This window comes from Thamnophis sirtalis, unplaced genomic scaffold (genome assembly GCF_051295495.1).
Source record: "Thamnophis sirtalis isolate CommonGarterSnake01/CBP01778 unplaced genomic scaffold, rThaSir2_p1.2 scaffold_2, whole genome shotgun sequence".
NCBI lineage: Eukaryota > Metazoa > Chordata > Lepidosauria > Squamata > Natricidae > Thamnophis > Thamnophis sirtalis.
The window spans coordinates 29,770,148-29,788,570 of NW_028261382.1; the positions used below are offsets into that span (position 1 = coordinate 29,770,148).

An 18,423-nucleotide genomic window follows, 5' to 3' on the forward strand; every position below is an offset into this window, starting at 1 on the left:
AAGGCTGAGCGCCAAAGATGGAGGCCTTTGAACTCTGGTGCTGGAGAAGACTCCTGCATTGAGTCCCTTGGACTGCAAGGCCATCCAACCAGTCGGTCCCAGAGGAGATCAACCCTGACTGTTCTTTGGAAGGCCAGATCCTGAAGAGGAAACTCAAAGACTTTGGCCACCTGATGAGACGGAAGAAGGACTCCCTGGAGAAGAGCCTCATGCTGGGAACGACGGAGGGCAAAAGAAGAATGGGACGACAGAGAAGGAGGTGGTTGGATGAAGTCACCGAAGCAGTCAGCATGAGCTTAAATGAACTCCAGGGGATGGTAGGGGACAGGAAGGCCTGGAGGAAGAGGAGGAGGAGGAGGAGGAGGAGGAGGAGGAGGAGGAGGAGGAAGAAGAGGAAGAAGAGGAAGAAGAAGAAGAAGAAGAAGAAGAAGAAGAAGAAGAAGAAGAAGAAGAAGAACAACAACAACAACAACAACAACAACAACAACAACAACGTGGCTGGGTGGAATCACCAAAGTGGCATGAGCTTAAATGGTGTTCTTTTTCCTCTGCTGACCAGATGTCTGGTTCCCTCACCATAGACTCTGCTCCTAGCACAGCCTCCTTTTTCCTCTGCTGACCAGAAGTCTGGTTCCCTCACCATAGAGTCTCCTTTTAGCATGGCATCCTTTTCCCTCTGCTGACCAGAAGTCTGGTTCCCTCACCATAGAGTCTGCTCCTAGCACGGCCTGCCTAAAAACCGAATTTCAGATATCCTCCTTAGCAACTGGTCTTCACACATGTTCTTCCCTCTTCTTAACATGTCTTGAAAGCTAACTTCAAAAATCTCTTCTCTTCTTCTAGGGTGATCTTGGTCCACTGGGGATTTCTGGAGAGCAAGGATTGGTTGGCCAACGGGTAAGTTGAAAACTATCCTATGAGAGCAGTCTTCCAATATCTCAGGGGCTCCCACAAAGAAGAGGGAGTCAAGCTATTTTTCAAAGCACCTGAAGGCAGGACAAGAAGCAATGGGTGGAAACTGATTAATGAGAGAAGCAACCTAGAACTAAGGAAAAATTTCCTGACAATGAGAAGAATCAATCAGTGGAACAACTTGCCTCCAGAAGTTGTGAATGCTCCAACACTGGACGTTTTTAAGAAGAGATTGGACAACCATTTGTCTGAAGTGGTGTAGGGTTTCCTGCCTGAGCAGGAGGTTGGACTAGAAGACCTCCAAGGTCCCTTTCAATTCTGTTATTCTATATTCTATTTTATCCATGTCTCTCTTCCTCTAACTGCATGGACATGTTGACATTTATTGTCCCGATAAGATATATGGATTTTATAATGGTTCTGAAATAACTGGGAAGTCCTTGATGTTCTCCAAGTGTGGTGGTTATCTTGCAGATGTTTCATGACCCAACTAGGTAACATCATCATTGTTGGTGAGTGTGGGGTTTCCTCCCAGGGATGATGATGATGATGATGTTCCTTAGTTGGGTCATGAAACATCTGATAGGAAGCCACCAAGCCCAGAGACCACCAAGGACTCCACAGTTCAACCCTGAGCTATGTAGCTTCTCTTCCATTTGTTCTGAAGTAAGCTCCCATCTTCTGCCAAATTTGATTTCATCCATGTGGGCAGGTCAACAAATATTAGACATTGAAGGGAGGTTCATTTTGAGCAGAGGTCGGTTCCAAATGAAGGGATGGGGTTTGCTAATGGTGAATTGAAGTTTTTCGCCAATGGTGAAGAACATCAAGACGTGAGATCAAGCCTTGTTGTGAATGATGGCACCTTCCAATGCCATCATTCGACTCTGAAATGTTCATTCAAAGGAAATTAATTTGAGAGTACAGCAATTCTGGGAAGGCAGAAGGAATGATCTGACCCAACATAGAACTTCTAATGATCTTTCCATGTTTCTTATAAGGGAGAACCTGGTCTTGAAGGAGACAGTGGCTTAGCGGGACCAGATGGACTCAAGGTATCTGGCTTTTCTTCCCTTCTTCTGATTGGTTTAGACCCTGGTCCTGTTTCTCTGACTCACACTTCCCCCAAGGTCTTCTTCTGTGTAGGATGAATCTGAAAAAACAAATTTTCTTCTTAGAAGAGTTCCTTCTGGAAGCTCCGCTTCCTTTTTCGTTAGACTCTTGAGATTACAGGAACTCAAGTTTTTCCATTCCAGGAGAAGAAAAAGTCAATCTACAACACCCTTGTCTTATTTATTTTTTTAAATCCTCCTCTAATGTCACTCCAGCCAGGTATTCTGCTGTAGGATCACTCAAGAGTAGATCGAGAAGAATCCCATTTTAAGAGAACTCTCTGGTTTTCCTTTCTTCTTCTTTTTGCTTTCCTTCACTTCAGATGGATTTCATCTGTGAAGGTCTTCGCGGGTAGAAAAACCTGCATCTCCAGGATCCAAGATCTAACTATGTGTACCTTTTTTAATTGGGACACGGTGGCTCAGTGGCTAAGACGCTGAGCTTGTCGATCAGAAAGGTCGGCAGTTCGGCAGTTCGAATCCCGAGCGCCGCGTAATGGACTGAGCTCCCATGACTCATCCCAGCTTCTGCCAACCTAGCACTTCGAAAGCACGTAAAAAATGCAAGTAGAAAAACAGGAACCACCTTTGGTGGGAAGGGAACAGCGTTCCGTGTGTCTCCGGCATTGAGTCATGCCGGCCACATGACCACGGAGACGTCTTCAGACAGCGCTGGCTCTTTGGCTTTAAAACGGAGATGAGCACCACCCCCTAGCCCAGAGGGGAACCTTTACCTTTTTTAAATGAAATGTACAGGGAATTTTTGTACATTCCATTTCGCTGAGTCTGTGGATCCAGCAGTGAAATCTTCTTCAGTTTTCTTGGGTTAGAGATGTAAGACTTCTCTGTTTTGGCCATTGGAATCTTTTCTTATATTTCTACACACATGTAAATGAGAACATGGTGAATTCCAGAGGAAGAAAAAAGTAACGGCTGTCATCCTTCTTCCTGAACAAATGGAAAAGTGTGTTACCCATTTGTCTCTTTCAGGGTGACAAAGGACAACCAGGCCCAGAAGGGGAACGTGGGGAGAAAGGACAAGGTGGGATCCAAGGAAAAGAAGGGGCTCCTGGTGTTCCTGGAACCCCGGGTGTCCGAGTAAGTATGAAAAGTTGGTTGATGTTCCTTCTGCCTTGTTGGAATCACATGAAGCATTGGTGGAGATGCCATGCTGTGATAGAGAAATGCCTTGTGTGTCCAATCACACTTGGCCAATAAAGAATATTCTCTTCTCTTCTCTTCTCTTCTCTTCTCTTCTCTTCTCTTCTCTTCTCTTCTCTTCTCTTCTCTTCTCTTCTCTTCTCTTCTCTTCTCTTCTCTTCTCTTCTCTTCTCTTCCATTCCATTCCATTCCATTCCATTCCATTCCATTCCATTGTTTATTCCATTCCATTGTCCATTCCATTCCATATTCTACTCTGCTCTGCTCTACTCTACTACATTCCATTTTCCATCCCATCCCATCCCATTCCTCTACTCAGCTCAGCTCAGCTCTGCTCTGCTCTGCTCTGCTCTACTCTACTCTACTCATGTCTCTTGGGTTTTTGTGAGCTTTGCGAAGGGAGATCATGGCATTCCCAAATGCCGGAAGGTTGATTTATCCTCTCCCCATCTCCAATTGACTTAGGAATTAAACTGATCTCTACTGAAATCTCCCATGGTTTCCTCAGAGTTTTTTTAAAATCTATGGTTGATCTATTGATCTAAACCAGGGTTCTCGAAAGTGGACAATATCAATCCTATTTGGGTCTTTCCAAGGGGTTGATAAATATCCCGGGGTCAAAAGGGGTTCTGTAAATGTCGGTGGGTCATCAATAAGCAATTGATAAATGATGGAAGCTTGATTGATTGGGTTCAATTAATCTTTTGGGGTCTCTTTAGAGCTTCATACTAGACTCTAACTTTGAAGGCTGGCAGGGAGATGGCATTACCTAAGGATAGATGGTCAGCCAGTGGCTTTCAGTGGTCATTACTAATAGTGTTGTGGCCTGGCAGTGGGCAGCACCAGCAGATTCGGACAGTGAGGAGGTTGGGGAGGAACCTGGGCCAGTCCTGGAGTCTGGGGAAGGCTCGGATGAGGGCTCTGTGTCGGAGGCAGAGAGGGGGCCAGGGCCGTCTGAAAGTTATCAGCTGCCTTCGGAGTCGGAGATCAGTGAGGCAGAAGAACAGCTGGAGCCTGTTCCCAGTGTGCACATGCGCAGAGTTGCCAGACGAAGGGAGCAGCTAAAGAACAGGGGTCGACTTGGGAGTAAGGCCACAGGTGGATGATGAATGGCCCCTCCCAGAGGAAATAAAAGAGGAGCGAAAGGGGAGTGGAGTTTGCAGGAGACCATTAGTTTGCTTAATCGGTTCCCGACTCTCCCAGGCTCCTTGCCAAGTTCTGCAGAGATCACCCTGGCAGCTCTCCAAGCTAGATAAGGTCTGTGACTGTAAATCTTCCCTTGAAAGACTTTGCTTGATGTGAACGATCAGAATTCACAGCAAATTAATAAAAGGGTTTTTTGTCAGGAAAAGGAGTTTGCTTCAGGCTCTTGGGAAGCCTCGGTCAGAACAAGTAGTAGCACCAAGAATTAAAGTATTTATTAAATTATTTTCATGAAATAAATATTTGGTGGTCCATGAACAGTCTAAAACTTCATGAAGTGGGGGGTGATGAGCCAGAGAATTTGGGGACCCCTGACCTACCCTTTAAAGTTACACTAAATTTTCCCAAACTCTACAGCTTGCAAAAATGGAGGGTCCCCCCCCCCCAAAGGGTACCTTTGTGTCTCTTGTGTCAACACTATCTTCTCTCCTTGTAAGCCGATAACCCTGAAGTTCTCATGAAATGTGCGTTTAATCAGATCTGGATGCAGTTCTTTAGAATTCTAATCTGGATGGTGGGAGGAAGCTCTAGGTGGATTTGCTCCTAAAAAAACGCCTCAAACCACAGGTTTCCCCCACTTTCCCCGAAAGCCAAGACAAGGAATGCTTCAAAACGTACACGCATGCCATTCGAAGTACGACGGAGTTATACAGCCTTATTCAAGAGCTTTTTGAATGGAGGCTGTGTCCTCTGTGCCAAATGGGCCGTGGCGTGCGTTGATTTTATTTTTAAATGCAAAAAAAAAAGAGGAGCCCATATAATTCAGCTGGCTCGCAACTGCCGTCCTTCATTGTTATTGTTGGTGGGGTGACAGCGTGGTCTCCAATTTTAGGAATAGAATGCTGAAAAAAGCCAAGCCTTCAGATTAGTTTGCATATGTGCTAAACCAGGGGTGTCAAACTCGATTTCATTGAGGATTGTGTCAGGGTTGTGTTTGACCTTGGGCATGCGGCTCTCTTTAGCTCTATTTTTGCTGGCAGAGGCACCGTGAGCTAGTCCTTCGCCAGTTTCCGGGGCCGCCAGATCTAAGTACCCCATGTGCCAAATGCGGCCCGTGGGCCTTGAGTTTGACACCCTAAACAATAAGGACTCCCTCCAATGGGGTACGATTGCTGGTGATTTGATGGAGATGACTATGTTGTTGTTTTTAAAGCAAGAATATGCATCCACCTCATCTTTGTTTGTAACTTCTTGACATTCTGCCAGCTACTGTATTTTTCCGAGTATAAGACGCACCTTTTTCCCTCAAAAAAAGAGGCTGAAAATCTGGGTACATCTTATACACTGAATACAGCTTTTTTTTTGCCTCCAGAAACCCTGCACTCTTCACCAAAATGGCTGTGCATAGCTTTTAGGAGGCTTTCAGAGAGCTCCTGGGGGCTCTCTGAGCAGAAATGAGCAAGAAACGAGCTATTTTATTCTCAATTTTACCCCCTTCCCCCCCCCCCCCAGCTCCCAGGAGCAGTCTATAAGCCTCCTAAAGGCTATCCGTGAGAAAAAACAGGCCCGTTTTTGCAGAAAATGGGCCATTTTTTTTGCTTGTCCCCCCCCAGGCGGACTCTACAAGCCTTCTAAAAGCTATTCATGCATTTTGGGGGGAAAAAAACTGGGCCCATTTTTGTAAAAAAACGGACCATTTTTGGGAGGTTTGCAGAGTGCAAAAACCTTTGCCTCTTCAAAACCTTGGTGCTTCTTATACTCCAGTGCATCTTATACTCTGAAAAATACGGTATGTACTCATCAAAAGTTGTCAGGCTGGCCACAACTTACACCTCTACATAGAAATGTTCCTTGGCTCCATTTGTTGAGAAAGGCATAGTTTTATGATAGGTCAAGGCAGTGGTGGAATTCAACCAGTGTTAACAACTGGTTCACTGAGTGTGTGCGCAGTGGGTTTGAAAACAGCTCAAAAACTTACCTTCTACTGCAGCTGCGGTGAGTAAAACAGCTGAGGCACAGCAATTTGCTCTGTCGCGCCTATCAGCTGGGCTTCAAACAAAGGAAATATAGGCCAGTAAAGCTCAGGGGCAGGCAGGCAGGCACTCTTGATCGTTGGAGTGAACCGGTTCGCTCTTAGCTGATCGTCGCAGCCACCCCTTCACCGGAACTGGTCCGCAAGGCTTAACAACAGTCTTTCAGAGGAATGTTTATCAACACGAACCTTATCTCATTTGGAGAGCTGCCAAATAACTAGTTTCCCAGTGCAGGGCAAAGCAAAACTTGGCACAGTCACAAACATAATTTTTCACTCTTGAAACAACTGAATGAACAAATTGTTTCCTGTAAAAGCCCCCTCCCCGTTCCCTCCTCTTTTGTTTCCTAAGGGAGGGGCCAATCACCTCCAAGGTATGGCTTTACTCCTAAATTAACCCTGCTTTCTTAGTTGTTCTTGTCTTCTGGAATCTCTTTGCATGCGCATATTGGGAACAGGCTCCAGCTGTTCCTCTGCTTCACTGCTGTCTAGCTCCCTCTCTGCCTCCAACACAGAGCCCTTGTCTGAACTTTCCTTAACCCCCAGGACTGGCCCATGTTCCTACCAAACCTCCTCACTGTCTGACTCTGCTGCCAGCTCCACTGGCTGCTGGCGGACCACAACACAAGGTGTGTCATCAGTCACACTCTCCAATGAAGCAAGTTCGCAGGTTGTAGAGATCACTCCCCTCTGGCCACTATGGGTTACCCCAGAGACAACCTTGACAAAGATAAGCCTGGAATGTGCTTTTGGTTTGACTGACATGCTGCCTCTCTGCAGCTGCAAAGTTTGTTTTCCCATCCTCCATGCCTATGGCAACTCGAGAGCAGGCCAGGGTTGCTTTGCAAGTTGACATTCTATACATCTTGCCACAAGGAACCCTGGTTTTTTTCCCTTACTCCCTCTGTAGATGACTGAATGAGCTAACAAACCAGCCAAGCCAGGCTGAAGCTTTTCAATGGTGCTCTATTTTCGAGTGTACTTTTTTCATAATAAGCTGCCTTCGTGTGCCACGAGTATGAACTAATCTGATTTTTGCAGTTCCAGGAAAATAATTGTCAAATTGGCCAATAATGAAACACATCATGCAGGGGAAAAGGGATTTTTGCTATTTCTTCGTAGCAAGGATACAGGGGAGCGGTGGCTCAGTGGCTAAGACGCTGAGCTTGTCGATCAGAAAGGGCGGCAGTTTGGCGGTTTGAATCCCTAGCACCGCGTAACGCAGTGAGCTCCTGTTACTCGGCCCAGCTTCTGCCAACCTATCAGTTCGAAAGGATGTTAAAAATGCAAGTAGAAAAATAGGAACCATCTTTGGGTTGGAAGGTAACAGCATTCCGTGCGCCTTCGGCGTTTAGTCATGCCAGCCACATGACCACGGAGACGTCTTCGGACAGCGCTGGCTCTTCGGGTTTGAAACGGAGATGAGCACCGCCCCCTAGAGTCAGTAACGACTAGCACATATATGCAAGGGGAACCTTTATCTTTTACCTTGTAGCAAGGAGGGGAGCTTTCTTCTTCCTCACTTATTTACGGAGTTCAGGATGGACCATCTGAAGATCTTTGAGGAACCCCAACATCTTCCTAACCTCTTCGGCCACAGAGATTGGCGTTGTTTCTGTTTTCTCCCGCTAGACTTCTTCTATAAGTCACAGAGTTCTCCTTGTGACAGGGAAGGAGGTGGAGGCAGGCTTGGCATGGTACGCTGGCAGTGAGACCCGTCGTTTACAAAACATAATTTCTGTTTTTGCTTGCTGCGGTTTGGGGTGATGAATGGATAAGCAAAGCGGTGGAGACAGGAGTCAAATTATGCAGCTGAGGGCGAGGGGGCGAAATCAAACTGACTCCAGTTTTGTAGCTGTCTCATTTTCTAACTTTCATGTTTTTTTTTCTCCCTGTTTCTTCCAAATGGATGTGTTTTTTTTTTTATTCAGTTATGAGGCTAGCCTACAGATCTTTCAAGCGTGTTCACTCCTTGGAAATCTCCCACCGTAGTAGGTTTTTTTTTTTTAAGTCAAGGACTGTGGCCAGAAATTTTGCTCAAGCCGATGAAAATGGCTTTCCCATCTGCCTATTGCTTGTGGAAGTTCACTTTGGGTTAGTTCCCGTGAAAAAAATTAGGGAAGACATTAAAACTTTGGGGCATTCCTAGCCAGGATAGGATGGACTGGGATGTTGAAGTTGGTTTCTTGACAATCCCATGGTTGTGAAAAAAAAAATAGCAGCCAAATAATAGTTACCATATTTTTCAGAGTATAAGACACACCCTTTTCCGCCCCCCCCCCCCGAAAAAGAGGGTGAAAATCTGGGTGCGTCTTATACATTGAATACATAATTTTTGGCCTCCCAAAATCCTACCCATGCACATCCCGTTTTTCGCAAAAATGGATGCGCAGAGGGTTTGGGAAGCCTGCAAAGTGCTCCTGGGGATTTGGGAGGGCAAAAACGGGCAAAGAACAGGCCGTTTTTTTCCTCGTTTTTGTCCCCCAGCCCCCAGGAGTACTCTACAAGCCTCCCAAAGCCTATGCATGCCCCCTTTTTTTGCAAAAAAGGGGCCAGTTTTGGGGAAAAAGGGGCCATTTTTTGTTTGTTTTTGCCCCTCCAGCTCCCAGGAGCATTTTGTAGGCCTTTCAAACTCTCTGCATGCTCCGTTTTTCATAAAAAAACGAGGCATGCAGAGGGTTTGGGAGGCCTGCGGAGTGCAATTTTTTTTTTTTTAATTTACCTCTTCAAAATCCTGGTGCGTTTTATAGTCCAAAGAATATGGTAAATCTGAGACATGAGTAAGTCGAATCTCTCTCTCTTATTTGACCATGTTTATATTTCGAATGTGTACGGTGTCTAGGATAGATCTAAAGTCATCAAGAAAAAGTAGACAGGTCTTCAGAATCTTGGTGAAGGTGTCCAACATGTTTTTCACTTCTGCTTCAGGTGACCTTCTCCAACTATCCTTCAGATGTGTTTAAAAGAAGCCATCCCAAGCTTTGAGAAGCCGTTGCCTAGCGCAACGTAAGGTCACAGATTCAATTGTAGAATAAGAGAGTTGGAAGGGACTTTGAAGGTCTTTTAGTACAATCCCTTGCTGAGCAGCAGACCCTATCCCAAATAACTCTTATCTTCTTCTGCTCATCCATGAAATGCCAACTTGTGGAGACCTTTAGAAAGGTTTCCAAATCCACGTGAAGATGAGGAAGAAAACCGTATTATTAAGGCAGCTGAGTCAAACTCAATTTCATTGATGGACCATTCGGGGCCGGCCAGATGTGGTTGATTGGGTAGGTGTGTCCAACTCAGTGGGCATGGCCAGGCTGATGCCTCTCCAAACTGCTGGCCTGATCTTCTTTGCGTTGGGTAGACCAGGACGACTCTGTGGGCCGGATCCAACCACATCATGATTCAGATCTGTCCCACGGGCCTTCAGTTTGACACTATATTTTTCTTCTTCTTATGCCATGTCTATATTTGCAGGATACTGCAAAATCTCCATTCCCTCCCCACTCCAGGGGAAGGATACTGCAAAATCTCCATTCCCTCCCCACTCCAGGGGAAGGATACTGCAAAATCTCTATTCCCACCCCACTCCAGGGGAAGGATACTGCAAAATCTCTATTCCCTCCCCACTCCAGGGGAAGGATACTGCAAAATCTCTACTCCCACCCCACTCCAGGGGAAGGATACTGCAAAATCTCCATTCCCACCCTACTCCAGGGGAAGGATACTGCAAAATCTCCATTCCCTCCTGATCAGCTGGGACTCGGGAAGCAGAGAATAGATGGGGGCGGGGCCAGTCAGAGGTGGTATTTACCGGTTCTCTAAACTACTCAAATTTTCCGCTACCGGTTCTCTGGAACTGGTCAGAACCTGCTGAATACCATCTCTGGTTTTTTGCTGACGTCCATGATCTTGGTTTTTTGAGGCATTACGCTTCAAGCCATATTTTTCAGATATTTCTGAGACGGTAATACCCCTGTATTAAGGGAATGAATTTCCATTGCACTCCAGCGATTCTGTTTTGTTTTATTTTTTTAGGAAAAAAGTCCTAGTTGTTTGGCTTTGGTCTCTGATCTAATGAGGATCCATCTTTTTATAAAACTCTCCAATTTTCTTCTTAATATCTTCTAGTGATGCTACCATATTAACATTAAACATCATTATTCTCATCATACACATACTAACAGTTTTCATCTTAGTTTTATCTCTATCTTAATATATTTTCTACTTATTTATTAGCCTTTTTCATTTCCAAACTCCTTTTTTTTATTCTCCAACCCTTGGTAAAATATTTCCCAAATCATATAATATCCCGTTTGCTCTTTCTCCTTAATTGCTAATGTTAATCTGTTCATTTCTGCACATTGTAATATTTTCCTTATCACCACCTCTTCAATAGGAATCTCTACCCTTTTCCAATGTTGTGCAAATACAGTTCTAGCTGCGGTTAATATATGAATGATTAAATATACATTCTCTTTATTATACATTTCAGGTAGAATTCCTAGCAGAAATGTTTCTGGCTTCAACTCAATACGTTGTTGCATCATGTGTCTTAATTTTTGCCCAATTCTTCTTTGCTTCTCCACATGTTCACCATGGATCCATCTTTTTGAGTGTTGATTTTTCATTCCGGTCAGCTGCCTCATCCTTGACTCAGCTTTTAGGCCACGACAGTTTGATCTCCTGAACAGAAACAGAATTTTCTACTCCTTCTGTCATCTGGGGCCCAGCCTCGTATGGCAGCCTTCCTGCAGCAATTCATGAGAAGTCTCTAGCGGGAACTTCCAAGAATTTGGTTGAAGGAATGAAAGGAAAGGGGTGGGGGAACAGTACCTCAATAAATACATAAATCCTCCCTCTGTGAATCAGTGCTGGGAAATCTGGCTCTTCTTTAGGAGAAAAACAGATATCACATCTTCCTTCAGTGTGAATTGGCAGGAACCTTCGCTGCTCGTGAAAGTTGAGTCCGAGATTTGGGATGGGGAAGCTTTATCCAGCTGGCATTTGTGGGTGTGTGTTTTTTTTGAGCCGGTACAAATTGGAAGGAGAGCTGTAAGATCTAGCGTGTTCTCTCCCTAGATTAGCCTAAGGGTCCCTCTCTTTTTTTCCCCTTCTCTTTCTCTATCCTTCATTTTTTGCCTTGGAGACAATGATCCAGAATGAGTGTAGGAGGGAGGGGTGAATGAGTGACCATGAGCAGTTGCGTCCATGTGTTTTCTCAGGACAGTTACTTAATCTCTGTTAAATCCATTCTCCCTCCCACTTGAAATTCTAAGGAAAGATTAGTTCCATGTAAAAGAGAGAGATAAACATACACAAAGAGAGAGAGGGAAGGAGGGGGAGAGATAGAGGGATGGTGGAAGGGAGAAGGAGATGGAGAGACAAAGAGAGAGAGAGAGGGAGGGAGGGGCTTTGGGTGAAGGCTGGAGGGAAGCACCGGTGGTGGCGAAGAACTGGAGGGCCTCATTCCAGTGGGACTACCTCATGGTCTAGAACTGGCTGACTATCTCAGCCTGCTGAGCCTCCAGGCACCGGCACCTGGCCTTGCACTCCCACAGATCTTCCCTCTGCTTGGAAAGCCTATGCTCGTAGTCCTCGGTAAGGTGCTTCCGCTGAGCCTCCTTCTCAGCCAGGTCCAATTTGAGCTGAGCTGTTTTGCCAATTCTTTCTCCTGGTGGCTGCTTAGCTCCAGCAACTGCTTCCTGTTGGGGTCCTAAGGAGCCCGAATGGGCAGGCGAGGAGTGGCTTTGAGTGGAGGGGCGAGTAGAGGCCAGCAATGTACCCCTTGACATGAGTGATGTTGAATTGGCCATGCCTACACAGTCACAACACCATCTAGCCACGTCTACTGAGCCAGTCATTAGGCAGATCATATTAGTGATCCACGGGATTTAAAATTATGAATTTAGTGGTCCCTGAGGTCCGAAACATTGGTGACCCCTGGTCTAGGCCTTAAATAGTCAAACTGACTGGAAATTTTAGGAATTGGAGCTTCTGGAGGGTGCCCAGTTTGGGAAGGCTGTTCAGTCTCTTGAGGATTCATCTGACCACAAAGGACTCAGTTTTTCCCACGTTCAGCAATTCCGTTTATTTCTCCCCCGATCTGAAGTTATAAACCCTGAATTCTGCAACGGGGGCTTAGTCATCCTGACTGAGAGAACACAGACAAAACATGTTTCTGATGAGTCTGCATGTAGTTAGGTCATTGTGGGACTAGCTCTCCTATTCAGCTAATTTCCTGGAGACATTCAGGCCATTGTCTGGGTGGACGAGGGTTCCTCCTGAATGATCTTTGGTTAAGGAGATGTTCTTGTGGAAGCAGCTGGAATGCAAAATACAAAATGCCAGGAAATCTGGACAGTGTGTCTTCCTTGTCTCTCTTTAAAGACTAGGTGGATGCTTCATACGAGTCCATTTCTTTGTTTTGTTGTTAGTTGCAAAGTCATCGCGACCCCATGGACAACGTTCCTCCAGGCCTTCCTAATCTCTACCATCCTCTGGAGTCCATTGAAGCTCACACAGACTGCTTTGGTGACTCCATCCAGCCACCTCATTCTCTTTCTTCTTCTTCTTCTTCTTCTTCTTCTTCTTCTTCTTCTTCTTCTTCTTCTTCTTCTTCTTCTTCTTCTTCTTCTTCTTCTTCTTCTTCTTCTCCTTCTCCTTCTCCTTCTCCTTCTCCTTCTCCTTCTCCTTCTTCTCTCCCCTTCTCTTTTCTCTTCTTCTCCACTATGCCTTCTCCCTTTCTCTCTCTCTCTTTACATTCCTTGATTGTTGTTGTTGTTGCTAGTTGTGAAGTTGTGTCTGACCCATTGCGACCCCATGGACAATGTTCCTCTAGGCCTTCCTGTCCTCTACCATCCTCTGGAGTCCATTTAAGCTCACGCCGACTGCTTCAGTGACTCCATCCAGCCACCTCCTTCTCTGTCATCCCCTTCTTCTTTTGCCCTCCATCTTTACCAGCATCAGGCTCTTCTCCAGTGAGGAGGTTGGGGAGCATGGGCCAGTCTGGACACTGGGGAAGGCTTGGACTAGGGCTCTACGTTGGAGGCAGAGACGATACCAAAGCCATCTGGCAGTTCTCAGCTCCCTTTGAAGCTAGACAGCAGTGAGGCAGAGGAACAGCTGGAGCCTGTTCCCAGAGTGTGCATGTGCAGAGCTTCCAGAAGACAAGAACAGCTCAGAAATCAGGGTCAACTTGGGAGTAAAGCCACAGGTGGATGGTGAATGGCCCCTCCCATAGGAAATAAAAGAGGAGCGAAAGGGGAGTGAGCTTTTGCAGGACAGAATTCATTTGTTTGTTTCAGGAGTGTGAAGATCTGTCTGTGAATCCCAGAGACTCTGTGCCCAGCCTTTCCTTGCACAGCACCTCATTCGGAAAAATATTTACAGGGCAGCTTTCCAAGCTAGATAAGGTCTGTGGTCATAAATACTCCTTTGAAAGACTGTTTGCCAGGCCTTGGCTGAACGTGAATGAGAGGAATTCACATTCATTTAATAAAATGAGTTTTCCCAAGACCAGGAACCTGCCTCATGCTTTTCGGGGAAGCGTGGTTCAGAACACAAGGGATCCGAAACAGAACAAGGATTTGCTCAGTGGGGTAATGTCAAAACCCTCTTGAAATATCCAGCTCCTCCTTTGGAAAAAATATATATGTATAAATTCATTATTTCATCAACTCTCCAGCAGCTGCAGTGTTCCATCCCACCAATTCCTTGGCTCAATGCCTCAGGCCTGCAGGACTCATCTCTCAAAACAGAGGTCTTTGGCTTCCTTGTTCAAAGTGATGACATGGAGATGAGTCATCTCACATCCTTGGGAAAATACCCAGCAGCTTTCCCTCTTTCCCTTCCTTTCCCCTCTCCGTTTTTATAATTCTTATTCTTTTTTGGGTGCACTGCTGGCCTAAATTGGGCATAATCGGTGACCTATTCTCTCATTCCACAGATCACGGAGGAATCTTCTCAATCTTGTTTCCTTCTTTGCTTTATTTGTAAATAGCTGGGTGGCATCCCTGACTTAAAGCCTAAATCACAGAAGCATAAATCACAATAATAAAAATAATAAACGCGCCGGGGGGGGGGGAATTTCTCACTAATCCTCAAATGATCTCCATGTGAATAAATAACAATGGGGAAAGAAGCTTTTAATTAATGGCACAGTGGTTCCAGAAAGTCTCAATAATGTGTTTATCTGCCCATGTCAACTAAGCTGGTTTGGCCAGAGATATTCTTGTTGGGCATTATACCGGAAAAATATGGTAAAAAGACTATATATCTGGTCTTACATATACTAACCGCAACCAGAATTGTATCTGCACAGCAATGGAAAAACGATGAGATTCCGTCAGAAACTAATTAAGAAAATATTAGAATGCGCAGAAATGGATAGATTAACACTCACTATAAAGGATAAAGAAGAAATGGAATATTTTTGGGTATGGGATGTATTTTATCATTGGCTAGACAACAAAACAGAAGTTAAGAAGGAGGAGATATAAAAAGAGGAAATATTAATGTGGAGAGTTGTTAAAGAAGATGTTAGTATTATTGTTGTTATATTATATTTTTAACATTATTATGATGAATACAACAACAAGTATGTGGATTATGATTGTTTAAAAATAGCTATACCCAGATGACACACTGTTCGATGGAATTTGAATGTTATATAAATAAAATGGAGGGCTGCGGTGGCTCAGTGGCTAAGATGCTGAGCTTGTCAATCAGAAAGGTGAGCAGTTCGGCGGTTCGAATCCCTAGCACTGCGTAACGGAGTGAGCTCCTGTTACTTGTCCCAGCTTCTAACAACCGAGCAGTTCAAAACCACGTAAAATATGCAAGTAGAAAAATAGGCACCACCTTTGGTGGGAAGGGAGCAGCGTTCTGTGCGCCTTCGGCATTTAGTCATGCCGGCCACATGACCACGGAGACGTCTTCGGACAGCGCTGGCTCTTCGGCTTTGAAACGGAGATGAGTGCCACCCCCTAGAGTCGGGAATGACTAGCACACATATGCGAGGGAAACCTTTACCTTTTTATAAATACAATATATAAAACATGGGGGTGGGGGAAACCTAAGATGGTTTGGTAACTGCTTTCTACTGAAAAACGTATCACAACATTAGTGTGAAATTGGGGAGAAAAAAAAATCATTTGCCATAACCCTGTAAAAATATATTAAATTATTTTGTTTTAAAATGTGAGTCAGGATAGAATGATTGTAATTTGGTGGGACGGTGGTTAGTCCCAAGGGGGCTTTTTCAAGAGGCCACTGGACTTTTCTGGTTTTTCTTTGAAGACGTTTCGCTTCTCATCCAAGACGGTTCTTCAGCTCATCCAAGAGGCTTCTTGAGAGCTGAAGAAGCTTCTTGGATGAGAAGTGAAACAACTTCCAAAGAAAAACCAGAAAATCCAGTTGCTTCATGAAAAAGCCCCCTTGGGACAACTATGACCTGGATGACTGAGTATCTTCAGAGATGACTGTGGTTAGTGATCTAAGAAATACAGGTTGATGTGAAATGTAGAACCTTATTCTTTTCACCATTGAATTTCATTCTATCTAATAAAATGAAATTCAATGGTGAAAAAAAAAGGAAGGTTCTACATTTAGGCAAGGAAAACAAAATGCACAGGTACAGTGTAGGTGGTACCTTCCTCAATAGTAGTAACTGTGAGAGGGATCATGGAGTCCTAGTGGACAACCATTTAAATAGGAGCCAGCTGTGTGCAGCAGCTGCCAAAATAGCCAACACAGTTCTAGGCTACATAAACAGAGGGAGAGAATCAAGATCACGTGAAGTGTTATATAAGTGCTATATAAGCCTTGGTAAGGCCACACTTGGAATACGGCATTCAGTTTGGTCGCTACGGTGTAAAGAAGATGTGGGGACTCTAGAAAGAGTGCAGAGAAGAGCAACCAAGATGATTAGAGGACTGGAGGCTAAAACATATGAAGAACAGTTGCAGGAACTGTGTATGTCTAGTTTGATGAAAAGAAGGATTAGGAGACACATGATAGCAGTCTTCCAATATTTCAGGGGCTGCCACAAAGAAGAGGGAGTCAAGCTATTCTACAAAACACCTGAGGGCAGAACAAAAAGCAATGGGTGGGAACTAATGAAGGAGAGAAGTAACTTAGAACTAAGGAGGAATTTCCTGACAGTGAGAACAATTAATCAGTGGAACAACTTGCCTCCAGAAGTTGTGAATGCCCCAACACTGGAAGACTTTAAGAAGACGTTGGATAGCCATTTGTCTGAAACGGTATAGGGTTTCCTGCCTAGGCAGGGGGTTGGACTAGAAGACCTCCAAGGTCCCTTCCAACTCTGCTATTGTATTGTATTGTATTGAAACAGTTACTAGTATGGAAAAGTCTTTCTAATAAAATTATTGTCTTTGGAAAGCTTTGACCTTGGATGTCCTTCTTCTTCTCAGGGCCCAGAAGGAAAACCTGGCCATCAAGGAGAAAAAGGCAAAGCTGGACTTAAGGTGCGGGTGATTCGATCTGTTTTTATTCTCGCGCTAATCTCCTAAGCTTTCTGTTGGGTCTCTTCACCCTGAGTTGAAAGCGTGGGAACTTTCAGCTGATAGAAATGGACTTCTTAAACTGGATTGTGGGAAGATGAAACTCGATGAACAGGGAAGATTTTCAAAATGCAGAGAACTAGCCAATGCAGGAGAGTTCTCATGCTAAATATTTTTAAATTGATTTTTGTTTCAGTGGAGGGATTCAATTTTTTTTTACTAGCGGTTCTGTGGGCGTGGCTTGGTGGGTGTGGCATGGCATGGTGGGTGTGGTTTGGTGGGCGTGGCAGAGGAAGGATACTGCAAAATCTCCATTCCCTCCCCACTCCAGGGGAAGGATACTGCAAAATCCCCATTCCCTCCACACTCCAGGGGAAGGATACTGCAAAATCCCCATTCCCTCCACACTCCAGGGGAAGGATACTGCAAAATCCCCATTCCCTCCACACTCCAGGGGAAGGAGACTGCAAAATCCCCATTCCCTCCACACTCCAGGGGTAGGATATTGCAAAATCCCCATTCCCTCCACACTCCAGGGGAAGGACACTGCAAAATCCCCATTCCCTCCACACTCCAGGGGAAGATACTGCAAAATCCCCATTCCCTCCACACTCTAGGGGAAGGATATTGCAAAATCCCCATTCCCTCCCCACCCCACTAACCTGCTTACCAGCTCCATTCTCCTATGCAGGGCAACAAAAGAAGACCCAGCCAATCAGCTGGGACTCCAATCACCTGGGACTCGGGAGGCAGCAAATAGATGGCCAACCAGAGGTGGTATTTGCCGGTTCTTCAAACTACTCAAAATTTCCGCTGCCGGTTCACTAGAACCAGTCAGAACTGGCTGAATGCCACCTCTGGTGTTGCTTTACTGGGTGACCTTTCCTGACTTTTTCAGTTTAATGATATTGTCTCAGCCTAGACAGACGTTCAACCATGGGGACTGGCGTGATTTCAGTGGCCATTGTGTCTGCTCTTCTTCTTCAGGGCAGCAAAGGCCACGAGGGGCAACTTGGAGAGACGGGCCCACCTGGAACTATGGGTTCAAAAGGGACTCAGGGTCTCAAAGGATCAAGAGGCACCCTCGGACCTAGGGTGAGAATTCACTTTTTACTCTTGAATTATAATCCATTAAAAATGCCCCTCCGCCCCCAGTTACCTGTGTTCTACCAGTCATGCATTTGCTTTGAGGAATCTTCGACTCCGCAGATAAAAATGGAGACTCCCTCCACTTAAAGAGACAGAGACCAGGAAGGGGCGGGGGGAGGAAAGTGTCCAGGAAAGAAAACTGTCAAATCCAAACTAAAAAAGGTGTTCTCACTGGACAAAACTGAGTTGAAAGTGGAGTCACGCAGAGGAAGCAGAGAGTCGTGGCTTCAAAATTAACTCAGTCTAAGGGCAGATTGGCTATGAGAATATCCCACTCCCAGAGGCTTCCCCATCTCCTACGGAGAACAGGTGGGGTCCATTCAGTTTAGAAAAGACCCTGGAAGTTTTCCCAAAGGAAGGGCTTGAGAACACGAATGCTGAGAGGCTAAAACCAGAACTT

General features: G+C 45.2%; 1 protein-coding gene across 1 annotated transcript in view; it reads left to right on the top strand.

The window, feature by feature from the left end:
• Positions 1 to 18,423, top strand: part of COL27A1 (collagen type XXVII alpha 1 chain) — a 175,587-nt gene that overhangs the window by 118,759 nt on the left and 38,405 nt on the right. Inside the window, exons 21-25 of the mRNA XM_087707610.1 lie at positions 844 to 897; positions 1,914 to 1,967; positions 3,015 to 3,122; positions 16,785 to 16,838; positions 17,862 to 17,969. Coding sequence (XP_087563736.1) covers positions 844 to 897; positions 1,914 to 1,967; positions 3,015 to 3,122; positions 16,785 to 16,838; positions 17,862 to 17,969 — 378 coding nt within the window. The remainder of the gene's footprint in view (positions 1 to 843; positions 898 to 1,913; positions 1,968 to 3,014; positions 3,123 to 16,784; positions 16,839 to 17,861; positions 17,970 to 18,423) is intronic.